At 39.5% G+C, this 23244-nt stretch overlaps 1 protein-coding gene across 2 annotated transcripts in view; it reads right to left on the bottom strand.

Annotated features, from left to right (window-relative positions):
* Positions 1 to 23244, bottom strand: part of LOC124777890 (26S proteasome non-ATPase regulatory subunit 1) — a 361280-nt gene that overhangs the window by 257145 nt on the left and 80891 nt on the right. For both annotated transcript variants that reach the window (XM_047253435.1, XM_047253434.1), the window contains exons 10-11: positions 18902 to 19117; positions 15273 to 15337 (exon numbers count right to left, since the gene is read on the bottom strand). In XM_047253435.1, the coding sequence (XP_047109391.1) occupies positions 15273 to 15337; positions 18902 to 19117 (281 nt within the window). The remainder of the gene's footprint in view (positions 1 to 15272; positions 15338 to 18901; positions 19118 to 23244) is intronic.

The raw sequence follows: 23244 nt of genomic DNA on the forward strand, positions 1-23244 counted from the left end.
AGCACAAATGTTGACTTCCAAATAATGTTGTTCTCTATAACTTTATAATTTTTTGTGCCAAATATTTGAGTTAATGTCGTCATACAACACTTTTCATATTCTTTCATAGTCTGCAGTATGTTGAATTTACCAAACGAGCTGTTAGAAACAAGATTTTCAACACTTGCCATTTGAGATGGTTGTTAGGGGAAGAGGGCAGACTCCGAAATAGTCATTTATGATAGAAATGAGTTGGTCAACTTCGAGACTTGTCATGCCACAAGAATTAAGTTTTATAGGTAAATAAGCTGTCTTGATGTTACTGAAGTAAACATATATGAGGAAAGTCACAGTTTAAACTCAGTTTAATAAAACAACAATAAAATAAACTTTCATTAAATGAGCTGACTCACTGTTTAATTAAACAATAATAAAATAAACTTTCATTATATCATTCTGTTGCCACGTACAAGTGCTATCCCACACTATGACCCACTCTAAGCATTAAACAGTGCAGCTGAATCAGATCCCTGCCAACCACTTATTTGATTACTAATAATCTCCTATCTGAGTGCTTCTAGCTCGCAATCTGGTCATTTTCTTGCATGGCTCAAATTTTTTCTCACCTTACTCACTAGTGATGATGAAACTGAACTATAATACATTGCCTGAAAGAACTGGAAATGCTCAGCTGTATGACACGTGACCGAGATGATCCTAAAATTTATGCTGAAGCTTCTAAGCCAACACTGCAACTTATATTCTTGTCGGGTCTGCAGCTGGATCATGCAATCATTTACACCCAATATTTCCACAGTCTACCTGGAAGCCACCTTCAAGTGTTTGCTAATCACACTGGAACTGATTCATACCATGAACAGCGGCCTTCTTATATGCCGCAGAAGCCCAACAGCACTGCTGTCCCTTAACACCAGCCAAGGTACAGCTGCTCCAGTGTGAAAGCTGGCAAAAACTATGGATCACTATCTTGTACCACTGGCAATACATTCTGCCATCTGAGTCACTGCTGTTTTTTAATATCAGATAAAATAGACTTCAAAATCTTACTTACAGTGCAACCACTGTCTCTGTTTGTAATGTTGTCTGACAGTCTAATTTCAACCGATTCTTTTAAAACAGAGGCCCAATAATGAGACACAGTGGCAACAATTTGCCAGTATCATACAAAATTCTGTGTCCCTCAGTAAGACAGTGCTCTGTACCATGGATTTCTCATGCTGCGACAATTGTGTGTGGTGAATCTGCTCAATACATCTGTCGTAAATGATGATAAAAGTTTGGCCACTATATAGAATAGTTTGGCTTTCTTATCATATGGTCAGGGCATATCTTCAAAGATAGCATGAATTTTAATAATATCAATATTTTGTCCACCTGTCGTGATTAGAGGGCTCCTTGGCTAAAAGAGGACCTAGAACTGAGGAAGCCCAGATTTTACAAAGTGTGTTGCAGTTGTGGGAAAAGTATAGCAGTCAAACTATTCACACCAGATGTATTGGACACCATCATACACGACTGTTCCAATCGGAAAAATCCACAGTACAGGGTACAGGTACTGTCTTACAGAGATTTTTATTTTATAAGATAAGGACGCAAATGGCTGCCACTGTGTCTCATTATTGGGGCTCTGTTTTAATGGAATCAGTTAAAGTTAGACTCTCAGACAATGTAAATAGAGGCAAACTTCTCGTTTAAGTAAGATTTGGAAGACTTATCTGACTTTCAAAAAAACAGTTGTTAACTCAGCCGGAAGAGTGTTTGGACAGCGGTACTCAATAGCGATCCATAACTTTTGCCAGGTTTTACCACTGGGGCACTGTACCTTCACTTGTATTAAGGGACAGGAGCACTGTTGGCCTTCTGCGGCTTATAAAGGGATCACCATTCATAGTACGAATCAGTTTCAGCATGATTAGTACACAGTGTTCTCACCTGAAGATGGCAGCCAGATAGGTTGTGGAAATGATGTGTGTCATACCCAAACCTCCATATGTCGGACACTCAGATCAGTACCAAACATTGTGAGTCGATGAGAGTATTAAAAAACCGATTCTGTTTGTGCTGTGTGCTGTTATCCATCAGAAGATGCGTACACAGTAGTTAAAAGTAACACCAGAACTGCAGAGTATATGCAGACCATATCTGTGAGCTCTAAATGTTAAGATCTCTGGTAAGTGAGTTGGTAGAGTGTCAAACTGTTGTGCTGAAGGTCCCGAGTTCGAAACCCTCTGATGGTTTTAACAGATTACCTGTGAAACTGTTATACGGGAGAACATTTTTCTGCCATGTAAAAGGACGTTTCAGAGTTTGTAGCAATGTTCTTTTAGCAGTCTGCTTTCGCTTCATTAGTTGAAAGTAGCAAACCTATACCGCACATTTGTATAGATAACATCACATCAAATGTGCTCTATAGGTTTGCTAATTTCAACAACAAAGTGAAAGTAGACTGCCAAAAGAAAATTGCTACAAACTCTGAAACATCCTTTTACATGGCAGAAAAATGTTCGCCCATATAACAATTTCATGCGTAATCTGTTAAAACAAAATCGTCATCAGTGGGTTTTGAACTCGTGACCTTTAGTAAGACAGTCTGATGCTCTACCAGAGATCTTCACATTCAGAGCTCACAGATGTGATTCCTGAGTTTCTCCCGGCGTATTTGATAATCAAAATATCCACGGGTGTGCTGCCGGTCTATAGTGTCCAACGGGCACAATATTTCGGCGATCATACATGTCGCCATCATCAGGTGAACTGACGGACTGAGTTCCTGTGAACTCACTGTGACTACACTGATAAGATGCAGAGCCTGCTAAATGACGATTCCTACCGGAAGATCAGCGTTGACCCTACAAAGAAGGTGGAGAACAAGACAAGGGCGCTTCTCAAGGACGCAGATTTACTGGAGGGTGACGCTAAGAAATTGTTACCCCAAGGTCCGGTACCGCCTAGACTATATGGACTCCCGAAGGTTCACAAAGAGGGAGTACCATTACGCCCCATTGTCAGCAACATCAGGGCACCTACATATTTGCTGGCCAAATACCTGACGGGAATATTAAGTCCTTATGTGGGTAAATGCCCTCATCACATCCGTAATTCCGTGGATTTTGTTAAACGCCTTGATAGCTTCAGGTTGGATGAGTCAGATATCATGGTGAGTTTTGACGTCGTTTCCTTGTTTACGAGGGTATCCCTGGGAGAGTCACTAGAATTGATTAGTCAGAAGTTTGACCAGAAGACCACTGAACTTTTTAGGCATGTCTTGACTTCCACGTATTTTCTTTTTAATGGAGAATACTACGAACAAACGGAGGGAGTCGCCATGGGTAGCCCACTCTCACCAGTGGTAGCGAATTTGTACATGGAGAACTTCGAGGAGGAAGCCCTGTCGTCATCCGTATGGAAACCTACTTGCTTTTTCCGTTACGTGGACGACACGTTCGTCATCTGGCCACATGGTATGGATAAACTCCTTGACTTCCTTACACATCTAAACTCCATACACCCCAACATCAAATTCACTATGGAGACTGAAACAGAGGGTAAATTAACTTTCCTTGACGTCTTGGTCAAGAGAGGGGCTGACAGCACCCTAGGTCATGGGGTGTATCGGAAGACTACACACACTGATCTGTATTTGCACGCAGACAGCTGCCATCACCCTTCACAGAGGAATGGGGAACTTAAAACTCTAGTACATAGGGCGCGCACCATCTCTGACGCAGAGAGTCTACCCCAGGAATTGGAACATCTGAGAACAGTATTTCGAAAAAATGGGTACTCAGAGTGGCAGATTCAACGTGCTCTCCGCCCAACCACTGCAGCACAACCTGTTGAGATGGATGAAGTCACGAGGGAGGAGGTAGGCACTGCATATATTCCATACACAGGCACACTCTCGGGGAAAATCGCCCGCATTCTGGAGAAACACCGGGTTGGAACTGTGTTTTGTCCTCCAAATAAAACTCGTGCAATGGTGGGGAGCGCCAAAGATGACCTCGGTTTGAGGAAGGCCAGCGTGTACCAGATTCCGTGTCAATGTGGCAAGTCGTATATTGGTCAGACGATGCGTACCGTCGAGGATTGATGCCGTGAACACCAGAGGCACACTCGACTGATGCATGCGAGCAAGTCGGCGGTCGCTGAACATTGTTTGTCGGAAAATCACGCCATGGAGTATGACCGCACGAGGATTCCGGTACAGACGTCGAGATACTGGGACAGCGTTGTTAGAGAGGCCATCGAAATTCGCACCAATGACGACCTCATAAACCGTGACTGTGGCTATAATCTTAGCAAGGCTTGGGAACCAGCGATCGGGTTAATCAAGAGTAAATCGAGCAAACGTATAGTTGTGACCACCACGGCGGACAGAGCCATCTCACCGACGTCATCTCAGACGCCGTCGCAATCTGTTCCACCGCGCGACCGTGGCGCGGGGTGCGGACGGCGGAGGGAGCGCGCCGCGGGCGGAGGGTATTTAAATCGGCCGCCGCCGCGACCAAACCCAGTTCCCTCTGAGCAGCCATAGCGTACGGATCTCCATGCCGGCACGTTCACGGAGCTCAGTCCGTCAGTTCACCTGATGATGGCGACATGTATGATCGCCGAAATATTGTGCCTGTTGGACACTATAGACCGGCAGCACACCCGTGGATATTTTGATTCTCACACATACAGTTTGCCTATACTCTGTAGTTCTGGTGTCACTTTCAATTACAGTTTACCCATCTTCTACTGGACGACAGCATTTAACACGAACTATGTCAGTGTTTTGGTTGATAGTGTATCAGCCCACAACTTTTGGTACCAATCTGAGTGTCGGTCATATGGAGGTTTGTGTGTCAGCAACAATTTGCAAAGTTTTTCTAGGAAGTTCGTTGGAAATGGACAACAAAACTCCAAATGATGGACAACAAAACTCCAAATGATGGACATAAAAACTAAAAATGATTAACAAATTAATTATAGTACAGAAATGCACTTACCTTACGATGGATGTTTGTATGAATAATTCACACACTTCTTATGAGCAGGGAATCTGAATGAACCACTCACTGAAATCGACCATGCTGTGTACCAAGTTTTTCTCAATGAAGACTGTCTATAGTGCTATCGCTAGTCTAATTCACGGTACTTTGGGGGAAAGTTTTTGTTTTCTTTCCTTTCAGGGCAAAGAAAATATTGCTCCATCTCATATGTTGTCACTGGTATGATAATCACTCTCAGGAGTTCCATCATTTTACTGAAAAGTGCCTGCAAGTCATTTTCGAGCAAAAATGACAGTGGAGCAGCACCTGTGATAGTTTTAAAGTAATTCCTCATGAACAGTATCTGAAGCTCCAGTCTCAGCCTACTGCATTTAAGAAATGGATATGTATTTTGCAAGAGCTCTGCAGCAACATTTGTGGAAAGTGACTTGCATACAAAACAAACTTTTCAGAATTAAATAAAACTGTAGTTGTGTGATGCCCTCTGATGTTGAAGTATTCAGAAATCTGAGTAATAACTGTATCTTACACTTTTTTAGGAGCAACAGTTCCTGGAATTTTGTTTCCTTGTCCGTCACTTCACAGGATTCAGCAGATCTCTGCAGGTACGGATAATGTCAATGATGCTACCTTTTATATCCTGTATGGATCTTTTGAAATGTTCTGCTTCCTCATTGTACAGTCAGTGGGTCAACTGACTGATTTTGTAATTGACTGTACGATATGTCAACACGTGGCACAAATAATCAAATACAGACAATCACAATCAAAATTCTGGATGCTCTTATTTCATGTGCAGCCCTCTTGCTTGAGTAATTGTAGTAGTCTGCCAAGACATACGCTGAATTTGCTCCAGGCTTTCTACAGGTGACTCCCTATTTTTATACTCAACTTTCTTGTTCACTATGATAATCAGCACTGCTGTGATGAACTATTAAACACTAGAAATCTCACAAAGTTCAGGAGGAAGAAAAGAAGAAGAAGAAGAAGAAGAAGAAGAAGAAGAAGAAGAAGAAGAACAAAAAACCTTATATCCACATTCAAGTTGTTACTTCAGCTAAAATCAGATTCAACTTATGAACACAATAGACATGTTTATTATGTTCATTCAGAAGAGTCCATAAACCTGAAGTAAGAACACTCATAACAGCTGCATCATTGTAACGCTGAGAAACTTCATTTGGATTATCCACAATATCCAATACAGTTTCTTTAATTGATTCTGCTAATGTTTTTGCATCATGTTCATGAGGAATGAGGAAAGTTCAAAATCAACTGTGAATTTATTGAAATATCGGTTGTCTCACCTAAGATAACTGATACATCATCCCTGACTTCAATTTCCTTTCTTACTCTGTCATGATAAACTTCCGGCATACAAAAAATAAATCATTTTGAACATGTTTAGTAGTACCTTTGAAACCAGGAGCCTTCGAAAAATGATTAGTAAGCACGCCAAGTTCAGCAGTGAAATTTATAACAGCAGAAAATTCCTGGATTTGATGAGTTATTGCATTTATCACGTCCACAAAGTGTGATCTCAAAAGTACCACAAAATTTCATACAATCCATAATTTTAGAGCGTACATAATGACTTTTGCAAATTGATTATTGTCTTTCAATTAACTGCCTATAAGCACTATACGACTGCTGTCTAATATTGTGTTTCCCTATAACATTGTGCTCCAGCTGTGCAGTCATATGTGGTTTAGACCACTCATGTTTCCTTATCTTCTGTGATGAACATCCACGACAGTCAACGCCTCTTGGCATCCAATTTGTTTTGCACCTACCAATTTCTTTTGCATGCAACCAACATAGAAAGCAGTACAATTTGTTTATGATATCGCAGCCATATATCCAATCTACTGCCCATTATAATTTCTTTACTTTCGTTTTTAGTTTTATTAACTACCTTTATTTCTGGCTTCAATCTCTCTGTGTTCTTGATATGGAGTTTCAAGGGACAGGGAAGAGAAATTAGTTCCCTAAGCCTCTACTTTGAATTATCACACACATTGACTTCAAACTGTGGACACTGAAGAATTGAGACGACATGCCTTCAAACTCAAAACCACATATTGAATCCTCCCCCTCGGCAAACAGTAAAACCTGCTCACAGTATTGTTAACTTAATTGCAACATATCAGCCAATAACAGAATACAGTGACTGCAAAAATGAGGCATTAGCCTTTACAATATAAATGAATGAAATGAATACGGCAGGAGAGTCTACATAGGCACAACAATATTTCATCTCGCTATACCTAATGTGCTTGGTTGTGTATTAACAGACAAGGACATAACTGAATGGTTGAAACATCTCCAGTGAGCTCCAGTCGGAAGATATTGAAACTGAACGACAAATAGAAAACTAGCAGTGATTGTTACATTCCCACTAGTTCTGAATAAACCAAAAGTAGTTGTGACGTGTCAACACTAATGACTAATAGTTGCACGACAAACATATCTATCAAAAGCTGTGTATCATTCAGAAAGTGGCGACATTTTGTACAACAGCAGAACAAAGAGAAGTAGAAAGAGGTGCCATTTACCTTCTACATTTTTTCATGCACCATATGGAATTCAGAAGAGAATGGAAGATTTTAGGTCACACTCAAATGCAGTTGGAAGACTACAGAAACAAAATATTCTACACTAAACAGCAGGACTGATGCCACTTGTTAATAAGAACATCAACATCCACATTGGCTCTAGTTCTCGGCAGCTGTTCAGACAGTAAAACACTAAAATAATGCACAGACACACAAGCCTACTGACACCAACACTTTGTGTGTTTCTCTTTGAGCTAAATGCATTTTTGTATCTCTTTTGGCACATTGGTTTTCTGCATTAGAGGAATCTAAGTTCATAGTTTGAGGTGATGAAACCACTGTACACAGTTCATCAACGATACACTGCCGAGAGATAGAAATAAACACATCATTAAATTTTACGTCTTTATATTAGGGAGCAGATGCCATTGAAATTCAAAATCAACAAATTTTTTTTGGTAATTATCAATGAAATTCACCAACAGCCACGTAATTGAGATGTTATTTTATTTTGATTACCAGTTTCGGCATTCCACAATGCCATCTTTAAGTCCCACATGCATCTCTCAAAAATAAACAATATTGTCATACAGGATAGCGTGAATTCAAAACCATATCCCAAGTGCTTCATCTGAAGACTATTTCGAGTTGCTTTCAAGTATTCAAATGAAGCACTTGGGATACGGTTTTCAATTCACGACATCCAGAAATATATGCCAGTATTTGATAATACTGTTTATGTTTTAGAGATACATGTGGGGCCTGAATGTGGCATTGTGAAATACTGAAACTGGTAGTCGAAATAAAATAACATCTCAATTACATGGCTGTTGGTGAATTTCACAGACAATTACTTGACCAGCTGATGTTCCCTGTCCACGGTGAATAAACAGAGACTGAATTTGTTTTGGTTCCGAAGTTCAGTACCATTTCATTTCATAGAAAACTGTTCCCGCTTTACAGTCCAGGATAAAACATCACAATTCATGTACATCTCTTCCCCACAAAGGTCAGATGCAGATTCACATGGCACATAGCTAGTATGATAACTCTGGTGTCTGTATATACTGCTAACCAAAACTTGATGCCAAACACCCATTCAACGATTTCCAAACCTGGAAAAGGATGAATATTTATGAGGGATTCAAACCCTTCCCAAACATGTAGCCACAAAGATACAGTATTGTCCCTTCAAAGTGAAAAAAAATGCAGTAACTTAATTTTTTCACATCTTTGCACTTGGCCTAAATATTGTAAAGTAAAGGAGTAAGCATGGAGACAAATCTATGTCCATTTACCACAATAAGAAAAATGAAATTTTCTCTCTCTCTCTCTCTCTCTCTCTCTCTCTCTCTCTCTCTCTCTCTGTGTGTGTGTGTGTGTGTGTGTGTGTGTGTGTGTTACACAGATTTAAAACATCTTCCACAAACGATAGAATTTTATGATGTGGAGAAGATATACTGAGCCAGACAGTTAGAAAACATTCAGTGAAAGTACATTAATCACTGAAGACACATGACAACTGATGGTAAAAGGACGAGTATTAATATAATGAAGATACAGCCTGGGTCAATTTTTTTTATTTGGATTACCAGTTTTGTCCTTTGTTACAAGTCATCTTCAGCTCCACACCCAGTAAAAATAGATAAAGGGGTACGACAGCCATGGGCAGTTTAAAGTTGAGCTAGACCCATACCACTAATGTGAACTGCTTGGCCCCCACCCAACAACACATACTCAATTATTTTGGAAGTTATTATTTTATTTCGATCTTGGCTCATGGTAATGTATAGTACAATCTTATTTCTCTAATGTAAACATTAGCAGTTGTTATGCACTTCCATTTTTGACCACCATCAGAGGAACATCATAATATTCGGTCCAGTGATGTAGCAAAGAACTCCTCTGTTTAAATGCAGAGATAGTTAAATGTCAGTCTGTGTTTTGTGTCTGTTAACCACTGCAAAATTTTTAAGCCACTGATGTGGTGACGGCAACCATGTGTCAAGATTATCAGATTGTGCAAGCAAACGCTGTCTCAATTCAGATATGGTTTTGTTGAGGTCTCTGACTTTCAGGTGGTTACCCACACTGTATAGGCACTGGTGGGCTGGATAAGCATTTTCATCTCAATTACACTTTACGTACAGATGACAAATACCATAAAACAAGCCTACATTAGAGCACTAATATACACAAATATTTCCTGTCATAAATCAGGTTTTAACTTTAGTTATCCTGTGTAGCCAAAACACGCACAGAAACACATTTAAATAAAATCGAAAGAGAAATACGACAGATTTCGCTCAGATCTCGGAGCTCTAACAAAGAATAAAGAATCTCCTACCCCAATCCTCCTCCCCCCAAGCCCACTTTGAAGTTCCATATGCCTCTGCCAAATCCCTTCCAGAATTAATGAATATAGTACACGGAAAGCTTGTCCGGCAATGCAAGTTGTCAATCTCCGCAAGATTTAATTGGTGGGGTGAGCCAAGCTCACAGTCATACAGCTGCTGAGAACACATAAAAGACTTAGCAACATAGAAGAAACATTATGGAATTTTAGAGCACTTGCCCGTGAAAGGCAAAGGTCCCAAGTTCAAGTCTCGGTCTGACACAGTTTTAATCTGCCAGTAAGTTTCATAGAGCGCACACTCCACTGCACAGTGAAAATTTCATTCTGGATTACGGAATTTTACTTTGCTGAATTACGACAAATTTATGAGGTGCCAAAATGGATAGCCCAAGATATTCAAACAACCAGGAGATAGAAAGCAAAAAAAAATTGACAACAGCTGCATGGCCAAGAGTTCCAAATTTAACTTGTTGGCGGCATGGGCCAAATTTCAGCATCCTGTATCAATCCCTTGTGAGATAAAGGAATACAAGTGCCCAAAAAGCCAAATTATTACATCCTTGCAGTGTAAGCACCATCATACTTCTAGGATGCATGTTCAAATTTCTTAATTAATTTTCAATTACTTTCAGTTCATATACACTTATCTCTGAAATTGTAACAGTCAAAAAAATGAGTGCAGGTGGAAAAGAGAGAACACAATAACAGTACAGTAAAACCAAAACTTCTTGGAACCTTTCTGAATCATAGAAATCACAATGTCAGCACCAACCAACAAGTCACCAGGCACAGGTAACAAGCTAGTGGAGCTGTGTGGGAGGCACTGGCACACAGTGGAAGAAAAGCTTATTTAAATTTATAATGACCACGTAACAAACAAAATTTGCACACCACATTCATGGAATGCATGACTTGGGTGTGTAGACTTGCATGAGGCCTAGCATTGCCATGAAGGAGAAATTCTTTTGCATTATTGTGCAAGTTCACTTATCATGCTTTCTGTTCCACAAAGCTGGGGTTTGGTGTGTGAAATAAGCCAAACATTCGCACCATTAATCTTTGAATCTTGCTGCATAGTTGGAGTTCTAATGTTGTCAAAAAACACTACCTGTAACTAAGTTCTTATACATATTGATTTACACAAACAACTATTTTACCCAAAAGGCATTGACAAATGCCACTACTTTGCTTTATAATAGTGAGCTATCTCCGATTACTTTCTCTTTTGAAGACTGCCAGTGCAGATAAACAAATGTTCATGTTCTGGTGTAAATTTTAAGAATTTCTGGATTAACAGTAGAGAAACTCTCAGGAAATGTCACTCAGGCTCTTAATGACACTAGTTTCCAAGGATAAATAGTCATATCCATGGAACTGAGCAAAAATTAATTCAAATTTGCTGTCCATTTCTGCACTTCTGAGGGTACAAGCAAACCCCAGCAAGAAATCAATTCCAGGCACCCAACAGTGTCCTCAAGGCATTGTCAATGACTCTGCAGTAGCTGGATTATTTGACTTACTGTCTACATCATTGTGTTACATATTAAGTGAGACATTTACATCCTTCCAACCTACAGTCAGAAGCCTATGACTGATGGCATATCAGTATCTTTTACAGTGATTTCTCTGTCTCTGATCTCCTGTTCTCCTTCAAAAATTGCCAGTGCCTCGGACAAACCTGGTAGAATGCTGCCGAAGACTGTTGCAGTCACATATCTTTGAACTACACCTGGCTCAAAACATGATGGATTTGGAACAAAAAATATCATTTGTGTTTGCTCCCAACAACAATCCTATCTGGCTCTTTACAATGCCTCGTATAAGTTAAAAAAAGTTCTGCAAGCAGTCTTGATTTTGCCTTGCATTAAGAATGTATTCAATACTGTACACCGCAAAAGTCACTTAACATGCACAAAAGTTATTCAATAGTTTTCAAAAATTCTTTTCAAAATCATAGCAGATGCTGACACTTTGAGTAGCCAATGCACATGTTCTTACAATATATATAAATTTTGTGTACCATTATTAGGGCTTAAAATGAATACCGAATCCACAGACTAGAGGTTTATTACTCTGTGAGCCCTTGAATTGAATACAGCAAGACTTGATCTACCAGCTGCATGGAATCACTAACCTGTCTTTCTCCTGGCACTAAATAGCAGTTCAGCTCCTGAGCACACTTGCTGCTGGTCTCTGCCCTTCACTTCAGTGGGCTGCTGAGATAGCTTGTGGCACTTTTTCATCTTGCCACTCTCCAAAATTAACAGTTTCTCAAACATGGATTTGTCACTGCTTTTTTTTTTTTTTTTTCAAAATAATGTACCGATTCAGTAAACGGTTCTTTAAGAGTTTGAACAAATGTGCGATATCAGCGAATACCTAAATGTTTCAAAGAATTGCTTGGGTGGGGGGAAATAAAGAGTCTTTTGACTGACACCAAGCACCATCATGTCTGTAACTGCAGCTACATTATACCAAATACTGACCATGTGGCATTACCTCAGGCAAGGGTCCAACTGTTATCTGAAAATCAAAAGTTAAATAAACAGGTTGCTTCTAAGTTGCAAACAATCTTCGCACCATGACAAGGACGACACTGCTGCAAGGTCCAGTTTCTCCTGAAATGCTCTTTTCCAGATCTTTTATGACCCAGAGACACTGTAAAGCAGTCAGCAGCTGTTCCTCAATGTACTGCCATGAAGCATGTCCCCCTCCCATTGAAATGCCATAACAATTATCTGGGTCTGACTATATCAATGCAGATTACTTTGAGCAGAGCTACATCTGACAGGAGATGATTCTGGAATCCACTTAATATGTTTATTGGAAGTTAACCGTTGCTTTCCACCAAACATCTGGATAATCACACACCCAGGAAGGAACTGTCAGAATGTTTGAAGGACAATAGATTTATTGACACTCTTGTCGCGTTGTTTGTACGATTTGGTGGCAGGATCAGATAATTATTAAGAAGAGCATCAAAATCCATTTGGACACACCCTCATAATGTGCCACGTGCACTTATTTGACAGCACAGATGTCAGATCTGAAATCTGACAAGAAACAAACTTGCCCTCATTACCAGGACCTCAACTCCTGTACACACATTTTATATTCATTAAGTAACAAAAAATGGAAGAGTGGCATTATTATCTGCCTAAACTCAGCCAAAAATACTTTCCTGAATTTCCTCAGAATTCTACTGTCTGTATCATAATCAGGATTCATCAACACGCAAGGCCAAGATAACTTTTTTTCTTGTTTTTGTGAGATTTTAGTAGTCAAGAGGATCTTAATTTCCAGGAAATGTTTGGTTTCTGTGAAGAATTTTAGTCCTCACAATGACATTTGTTGTCAAGTAAGAGTACAGGTTTGTTTTTACTACTTTGTGATTCTTTAATACACATAGAACCTCGTTACTTTAGCCTATCGCTTACACCAAGAAAGGCATTCGTGACACATGCAAATTGGTCGAAAAGATTAGTGCAGGTGGGCGGGGGGGGGTAATAGACAGATAAAATTGACCGCTCATGAAAAACAGCAGATTTGGTTGCATAGCTGTTGTGTGTAAAACAGTTTTACACGGTCAAATACATAGCACTGCATTTCTGCATTTATTCGTACACCATGCTACTTTGAACGCTTCATTTTTGGCAATATTACTTGTAGTTGGACTATTACTGACTCAATTACCTGTAATGTTTATTCAGCTGATCTTTTATGAACAATCTCTTTCTCCATTGTAAATTTTAAATTAACTGTATGGACCACAACATACTTGGGCTGTGCATGCAATGAAACTTATAAAGACTGTTCTTACTCTGAAGAACATCAAATCAAAAACATCTTCAGCTGCGTGCATTTCAAATTTTATTTTACTTATGTGACCAGTTTCATAATTTCACTACGCCATCTTCAGCCCCCTGCTCAATGTGTAGGAAGAATCCCACCTCTTGTGCAATCAAAATAGGGGCCAGCATTCAGTAGTATCCGTGTACTAATTTTTAACAACATGATCCCTTCATTCATCAATAGCAGACTGCTACTGATTAACAAAGGGATCATGTTGTTAAAGCATAGTCAATTACTGAATTCTGGCCACTATTTCAACTGAAAATGACATGGGATTCTTCCCATATGTCGGTCATGGACCATTAAGACGGCATTGTGAAAGGCCGAAACTGGTCACATACGTAAAACAAACTTTGACATCTAGACAGCTTAAGTGGTTTTTCATTTGGCATTTTATATTGAACAGCCAAAGGCCCTCAGTTATTCCATATAAAGACAGACTTACAAAGACTGTTCTTACTTTAGTTTTCACCATCACTGGCAAGTGGGAATGATGACTGACTGACTGACTGACTGACTGAATGCAATTGACTTGTATAGACCGTCCCAAAATTCATTACAAATTATTACAGCTCACATTAAAATTTAAAATTCATTGTATTATAATCTTACAAAATTTAGGACTGTTGGGTAGAACAGGTTTTTTCTGGTTCCAATCAGGCATAGAGCGCAGGAAGAATGACTGCTTAAATGTCGATGTACATGTACATGTACATGCTGTAGTTATTCCAATCTTGTCTCCACAATCTCTACAGGAGCGATATTTAGGGGGATGAAGAACATCTTGATTCTTCACTTAATACTAAATCTTACAATGTTTCAAGTAGGCTTATGTTGGATATATGACATTTCTTGAAGCATCTGCCAATTCTGATTTATCAACATTCCTATGACACACTACCATGTCAAACAAATTTGTGATCACTCATGCAGCCCTTCTTTGTGTAGACTTTTTCAGTAATGACCTGGTATAATGAAAAAATATGAATGTCATCTTTAAGTGAAGCCTCACGAACCATTCAGTCTTCACACTTATACTATGCTTTCTGCCAAAAGATTGGAAGTAAACAGAAATTCAATGTTAGAATGGCAAATCATAGACAATACAAAGAGCAAATATTGTAGCCCAGCTCCTGTTGTGCAGGCGCACGCGCGCGCACGTGTGTGTGTGGGCGCGCACGCCAACTAACAGTTGGCAACTTAACTACAAGTTGAACAACTACTTACAGAAATCGAGGTTACAATCTGGGCAGCACATTAAAGTTGAAGAAATTTCAAAACTTTCAAAATCTGACAAGTTAGACAATAAATGTACTCTTAAGAAGTCACACACTCCCTAATACCTGTATCCAGTAACAGCATTACAAGTGTATGGGAATCTGGAAGTTTCATAACTGTGTGCAGCAAAAAGATCCGTGGGAATCCAAACAACAGTTCTCTTGTAAGGCAGTTTTCTAATCTCAGTAACAGCCAGGTCTAGTTTCCATGTTCTGTAAAATGTTGTAGCGCACTTACCTGAACAGCAGGAAGCCGAGTCCCGTTACAGCCGCCCTCCGGACATCATCGTTTACATCAGACACCTGAAAGACAGCACCTGCTAAACATGTACATGTTACACACACACACACACATTCTGCACATAAAAACGCTGTGTTCCCGAAGAGTGAGCACCGCATATTTTGTATTTTCGTGATTACAGTTTATGTTTCATGTTATTACTCACATTGTAACAGGGCAACCCCTTATTTAATATGCCCAAACCTTTTAGAAGTATCATTGACAAATGTGAATTGACTATAATCTCAATTTGTTACTGAAGAAAACAAAACTGTAAAACAATGCCCTGTGAAAAATTTTCAGAATATGAATTGACTTATTACATCGAGTGGGAGACTATATCCTTATACCTAACTACATCATTCATCCATTTGTATTTACCACCTATATTAATCTACCCCTGGATAAAAAAGCTGATCTTTATTGCAATATGTGTAATGATTCTGAAAGTTTTCCTCCAAGTGATATATCAACCACAGAACACAGAAAACAGGGTAAGAGAACAGATTTATGTGTAACATTTATTTTAAAATTATTCTTAAATTATTTACAGAAATTATAAATGTATGCTCACACTGTCATTAGGGTGGGAAAAAGAAGTAAAATGCAATGGGCAATGTGATAGTTTCAAAGCACAACAGTCCAGTACTGTAAAATGCAACACTTACAACTACAGTTAAGTGACTACCTTTTGAGCTGCTTTCCATCTCACATCGCACCAGAAATCACAAAAACATTATATCCTACAGAACAATTTACAGACACATGATCTGGCATCAAAATCACAGTTCACATATATTCCAACACTGTAGGCAGTATAGAACTAGTACCAGGCAGTGATGCCAACACTATGACGAAAGCTATTGCAATGAAGTAGTATGTCTGTGCCAGTCAATCATACGGAATTAGCATTGTAACATAGGTTAACATGACAGACTTAATAGAAAGGAGCTATAGTGTTTGGATGTCCCCATGACCTTGATGTGGAAGAAGCTGCCCAATTTGTTGGTGCACCAACACAGGCAGTCCAATGTGTCTGCACCATGTGGTGTACCACTCGCAGCCATGTAGCATGGCATAAGATAAGTGATCATAAAAAATCCTATCTCCTCTAATTGGTAACTGCTTATGAGTGTCTTGCACTACTGATGACAGTTGGTTCCAAAACCATCAGGAATTGGTGCCCTCAGTGAACTCAAGTAAATCACAACCAGTTTCTGAGAACACTAAAGAGTCTGCTAGGATGCATTTCCAGTTACCACTCAGGCACCCTACCACATTTTGAGCTGCTTGCTAAAGCATCCAAATGAAGGACTCAACATCCCCAAAATTTCAAAGCATTATAATGTCTAATCAATTTAGCATCACATGGCAAACCTGAAAAAACTTCCTTGCCATACTGAGGCTATTATAATGGCTACATATAGTGTTACACGATATTAGAATCATCTCTCTTTCTGAGTCATCAGCCTTTTGACTGGTTTGATGTTGCTTGCCACAAATTTATCTTCTGTGCCAATCTCTTCTCTAAGAGAAACTCTTGCACCCAACATCCCTCAATAATTTGCTGGACACATTCCAATCTCCGTCTTCCTCTACAATTTTTACACTCTACAGCTCCCTCTAATATCATGGCAGTCATTCCCTGATCATAGGACAGGTGTCCTGTCATCCAGTCCCTTCTTCTTGTCAGTGTTTTCTAAAGATTTCTTTCTTTGCCAAATCTGCGTTGAACCACCTCATTCCTTTACCTTACCAGTCCGCCCTTCTGTAGCCCCAATTCTCAAATACTTTGATTCTCTTCTGATTCTTCTGCTTTCTCACAGTCTCTGTTTCAAATACTGTACAATACTGAGCTCCTAAGTACACACTCAGAATTTTTTTTCTTCAAATTAAGGCTTTGTTTGATACTAGTACACTTCTCTTGGCTATAAATGCACATTCTGCTAGTACTAGTCTGCTTTTTACATCCTCCTTGCCCTCTCTGTCATGGTTTACTTTGCTGCCTAGGTAGGAGAGTTCCTTAACTTTCTCTGCTTTGTGATCACCATCCCTATAAGTTTCTCACTGTTCTCATTTCTGCGACTTCTCACAACTTCCATCTTTCTTCAACTTACAATCAGTCCACATATTGTACTCATTAGACTGTTCATTCCATTCACGAGATCCTGTAATTCCTCTTCACCATTACTACGGGTAGGAACACCATCAGCTAATCTTATCATTGATATCCTCACCCACGCCAAATTTTAATCCCACTCTCTAACCTTTCTTTTATTTATGTCATTGCTTCTTCAGTGTACATGTTGAACAGTAGGGGCAACAGACTGCATGCCTGTCTTATACCCTTTTTAATCCAGGCACATCATTCTTGGCCTTCCAGTCTTATTATTCCCTCTTGGTTCTTTACATTCTGTATATTACCTGTCATTCCCTATGGCTTACTTCTATTTTTCTGAGAATTTCCAAAATTTCGCACCACTTTACATTGTTGAACACATTTTCCAGGACAACAAATCCTATGAACATGTCTTGATGTTTCTTCAGTCTTGCTTTCATTATCAAGTGCAATATCAGGACCACCTCTCATGTGTCCTAACCTTTCCTAAAGCGAAACTCAGCATCTAACAGACCCTCAATCCTTTCTGTATGTCATTCTTGCCATCAAATTGGATGCATGAGCTGTCAAGCTGACTGTGCAATAGTTCTTACACTTACCTGCTCTTGCTGTCTTCAGAATTGTGTAAATGATATTTTTCTGAGAGTCTGATAGTATGTCATCTGTCTGGAATAGCTGCTTGGTTGCCACTTCCCCACCAATAATTATAGAAATTCCAATGAAATGTTATCCATTCATCTACCTTATTAGATCCCAAGTCTTACACATCTTTTAAATTCTGACTAATACTGGATCCCATACCACTTCCCTATCAACTTCAATTTCTTCCCATATAATTCCATTCATAAGTGACTCATTTCTGTATCCCTGCCTCACCCTGAACATTTCTGTTCTTCTTTGATTGATCAATTGTAGTATTTCTCCTGCTACCCAAGATTTCCTCCTCACAGTTCGCTTCCTTCTAACTTCGTTTGCCTGTGCAACATCTGACCTATTTTCCATCCAGGGAATGTACTTCCATGTATTTACCATTACACTATATTTCTCTTACCAGTCTCATTTACAACACAATAAGTCTCTCCAATATTCCACAAGTTGTCTCCGTGCAGGTAAGTTACACCTCCAGAGAATTCATCTAATATTCAGTTGACTATTCGATAGCGTAATTTCTATGAATATTCTAATTCCTAACACCCTACCAATTACAAATGTCAGGATTGGTGGAACAGAGTATTTGATATTTACCCATTTAATGCTAGACTATCATTTATCTACCTGCAACATACTGCACTACTTGCAACACTGGGCACACTGTTTCCAAGGTTTTCCCCTGTTTTATTACAATCCTTCACAGAAAACTATCCAACAGAACACAATCTCAGGCAACAGGATTGAATGCAACAGGATTGAATATATACACTAGCCAGACCAACCCTTCTGGTAACATAAAATGCATGCAGCTACTCACAGCAACATGCAGCAGACGTCGAATGGCTTGGTTGTTGCCGGTACCGCAGTAGGCCATCGCTATTGTGTACATGCCAGAGCGGCGCAGGATTGGGTCCTTGTCCTGGCAGAGGGACGTGGCCAGGGGGTCTGCCTCCTCCAGACGGCCGTACATCGTGAGTGCGATGCCGACAGCCAGTCCACGTAGGATCTTCTCGTGCTGCGTGTCCTGTGCATACTGCAACAAAGCGTAAGTCCCTACCTTAGTCACAAAATCTGGCAAACTGGTGCTAATGTTAGTTTCACAGCAACACTTTCGGCATGGAACTTGATATTGTGGTAATAGCAAACATTGGATGTACACTACTGTGGCTCAGTTTATCCAAATGGGGGCACAATTTTTATTGGGATCAAAATCAAAGAAGTGCATAGTTTTCACTTCAGAGCACAAAATATGAAATGTTACTATATTTGGTATCTGTCTCCTGTTCCCAAAAAAAAAAAAAAAAAAAAAATGAGCTCTGCTGTAATTGGTACCAAAATTGTGAGCCTTCGGCACTTTGGAAATTCCTGCTTCGTCTAAACAAATGAGATGGAAATCTTAACTTCTGAGATGTTCAGAAACTGACACCTCAATCTAATAACTTCATGTAACATCAATACGAGAGATAACTGATTATCACAGATTCATATCCTGAAAATCAAGTCTATTTTGACAAAATTGGCAGTACTGGATTTTCCAGTTTTCCTGTCTCTCAGCATTGACTAATGAGCATGTCACAAACGAATTCAGTTGCAGTTTGAAGAAAATTCCTATGAAACTGAACTGCTCACAGATAAATTGTTTTATAATTGCATTCCCTCACTAATCATTATTTATATTTTGAGTAGTTACAAACTTTTTTGTAGTTGCCAGCCTCTTACAAATTTAGTTTTCTACTACTTGGGGTGATTTTTAAGTAATGTCCGTTTGAACATAAGTACTCAACGAAATGTTATTTCAAAAAAGTAAATTTATTTTCAGAAAATAAATACTTCACTTTATTTTTCAATATAGTTGCCAAGTTTGTTCCAACACGTATCATACCTTTCAATCAATTTTAAAACACCTTCTTCATAAAAACTTGCCACCTGCTCCGATAACCAAGAGTTCACTGCCGTTTTCACGTCATCATCATCATCATCATCATCATCATCATCATCATCATCATCGTAACTGTGGTAATCACTCGGCGCAATGTCAGGACTGCAGGGTGGGTGGTCTAAAACTTCCCAGCAAAAACTGTCCAACAAATTGTGGGTCTGACCTGCAATGTGAGGTCTTGTATTGTCATGGAGAAGGACAATTCCCTTTGTCAGCATGCCGCATCTTTTGTTTTGAATCGCTTTGCATAACTTTCTCAGGGTTTAGCAGTCTGCTTCTGCATTGATAGTGGTTCCTCGTTGCATGAAGTTGACCAACAAAACACCATGCCTATCCCAAAACACCGATGCCATGATTTTGAAGCCGTCAACTTCTTCGTGATAACGAGTCATAACTCCAACACACACTCAAATCTTTGGTTTTTGTGGTCCTCTGTTAGGAGTTTAGGGACCCAACGGGAGCACAGTTTCATAAACTTTAGGTGTTCAGAAACAATATTGTAAAGCACTGATCCTGACATGTCGGGAAATTCATTTGAGAGACCTGTTATTGTGAAGCGCCTGTTCTCATGCATCTTGGCTTCAAATGAAGCCACCAAATCGTCTGTAATCAAAGAAGGGTGACGGGAGCGGTCCTCTTCATGGACATTGTCACGGCAATCTTTGGATTCTCGTACCCACTTACACACTTTGCTTTCACTCCTAACAGTATCATCGTACACTTTGCAAATCTGTCAATGAATTTCTGCAGCAGACAGGTTCCTTGCTGACAAAAACCAAATCACTGAGCGAACCTCACTAGCAGCAGGCAAGTTGATAGTCTTAAACATTTTGAAAGCACAGAAAAGAACCGTACAGGTTAGCTACAGAGCTGAAACTGAGCACAGTTGTTCCTGAGGCATGCCGGTACATGATGCACGTGCTCATTGCGGTACGCGCACGAACTACTAGTGTCTACAGCAAAACGGACCTTACTTAAAAAATACGCCTCATACTTGCTATAGTCTGCTCCTGTCTGCCTTAATTCATAGAAGCCCTATGGATGAAGAAATAATACACCATTCGTGTTTGGTCAGTTCAGCAGCAGCAGCTCCAGAACAACCAATACCACCTTGATAAAGTGCGTGAGAGAAAGGGAGAGCACATACACCCCATTTTTTTAAAATCTATCTTTATTTCTATTACTATTAAATTCACTGTCATGAAATATTTATTTAAATGGCAAACTAAGGAGAAAAATAAGCACATACATGGCTGAACATTGCCAAAGATTTATACGTGTAAGGGAGAGATGTTCTTTGTTTCTTAAGATTTTAACTGTAGCCTGAAATCTGACATTTCAAGTCTGCAGCTGGTAAAAATATGAATGACTTGGCACAACAAAATTAGAGCAGCTTTTATTTTACCATTACTTTTCTTGGGCATATTATTTACTTTACTTTGTGTGCATCCAGATATTTATGCATCTGAAGCTCCAACATGAACTGTGTTGTGGTGGTAACTTTTAGGATGTCTTACAGGAATTGAAGTTATTTGTCTACAAAATCGGTTCCTTACATTATATCACCTTCAATAAAAAATATCAGTTAACAAACAAATCCTTAAAGTTGAAAAATCAATGTTTCATTTCCATCTGCGGAGGACATTTTTAAGAGGGATTATAGCATCTTTGAGAGTCTGATTCACATGCTGGGTCGCTAATGACTACAGGAAAATTGTGTTTGTGTGCGCTCCTGCACAGTAGTGTGAGGTCATGTTCTACGTACCCATGCACAACTGGCCTTTATCAACTGCCATCACCTGCTGTTGTCGCCACCCCATGGTGGAAGACTGGTACACATTATCTTTAGCACCAGTATCCAAAAGTAATTCAATTTCATGCCCTCCTCCTCGCTATTGCATTTACAAGGGTGTTTTACAATCTCTATGTCTTCTCGGTACAGCCTCTCATGGTATCTGCTAGTGGCTGCCAGTACTCTAGTCCTATCAAAACGAATGTGGTGGTCTCCTGGCTGCAAAGCATGTTCTGCTACAGCCGATCTGTCACTTTTAATTTTTTTTTGTGGGATCTTTCCCAATTTAAAAAACCTCTCTCACACCGGCCTGATTTAGCTTCACTGATCAGGATAGTAAAAAAACATGCGTATATTAAGGGAATTTTCATTCACAAAGCAGGATTATCACATTCACACAGTTCAATACTGTTCTATCCTGATTAAATTGAGCTTAACTTAAATTCCATAAGGCAATAAGGCAGTGAAGCAATTTCGAAGTCTCGGTGCAACGAAAATTGTCAGTCGATCTCCTGAAAACATTTGTAATAATTATTAACTTTTGGTGATCACATGGGGAAGATCGGAGATCTGCTGGTAAGACCGTGTTAGCCTGTTTTGAAGTAATAAACTGGATATCTTGAGCATACAAAACGGCAGGTTCGTCCAGTGTAAATCAGACGTTCCCCACTGATCCCGTGCAACACAGTGTAGTAAGCAGACACTGTCAATAATAATCAGTTAAATAATACGTGAACACACTTTTATTTAGTTCATGTATTAAATTCCTTCTCATACAGAATCTCATCAAGATGGTGACTAGCTCAGCAATACATACATATACATCCTCCTCCTTTCATGGCTAATCGGCAAGATCTCAATCATTCTTTTCCTAAGAGAAAACACAGATAGCAGAGAAGCTATTCCGTGGAGTAAATGGACGCTCCAAGGAATGATAGGGCTTGAAACTACTTTGCATTGACAATCATTGTATATTAAAGTTTAGGAATCGGTAAGATAAGAAGAGATATTTCGAGATATGTACTGAGTTACATAATTTATAAAATTTCTGAAAATATCGCGGAGAGACCGCTGCAAGAGACATTACATCGCCCCTCGCAGCGAGCAAAGTTGATATGTATCCACTCTGTGAGCTAACTATTGGCTTAGCTAACTCGTTAGAATTTGTGGAACATATGTTCCTATAAATTTTAAGAAGTTAGTAAGATTTTTTGATTACAAGAACCGAAAGAGATTTGGTATAGGTAACACCAATCTTCGTCACCTAGATACCTAGTTGTTGCTTTCACGTGTACTGGGGCATACCCGCATCCCACATACACAACCAGGGAAGATGGACTTGTATAGTTGTTAATCAGGTCTACCTATTCAGGAACTGGCCTTCACAGGCTTAGACCCCAACTAGGTATCACAGATGATAGGACAGACA

The sequence above is a fragment of the Schistocerca piceifrons genome, chromosome 2, assembly GCF_021461385.2.
Source record: "Schistocerca piceifrons isolate TAMUIC-IGC-003096 chromosome 2, iqSchPice1.1, whole genome shotgun sequence".
NCBI lineage: Eukaryota > Metazoa > Arthropoda > Insecta > Orthoptera > Acrididae > Schistocerca > Schistocerca piceifrons.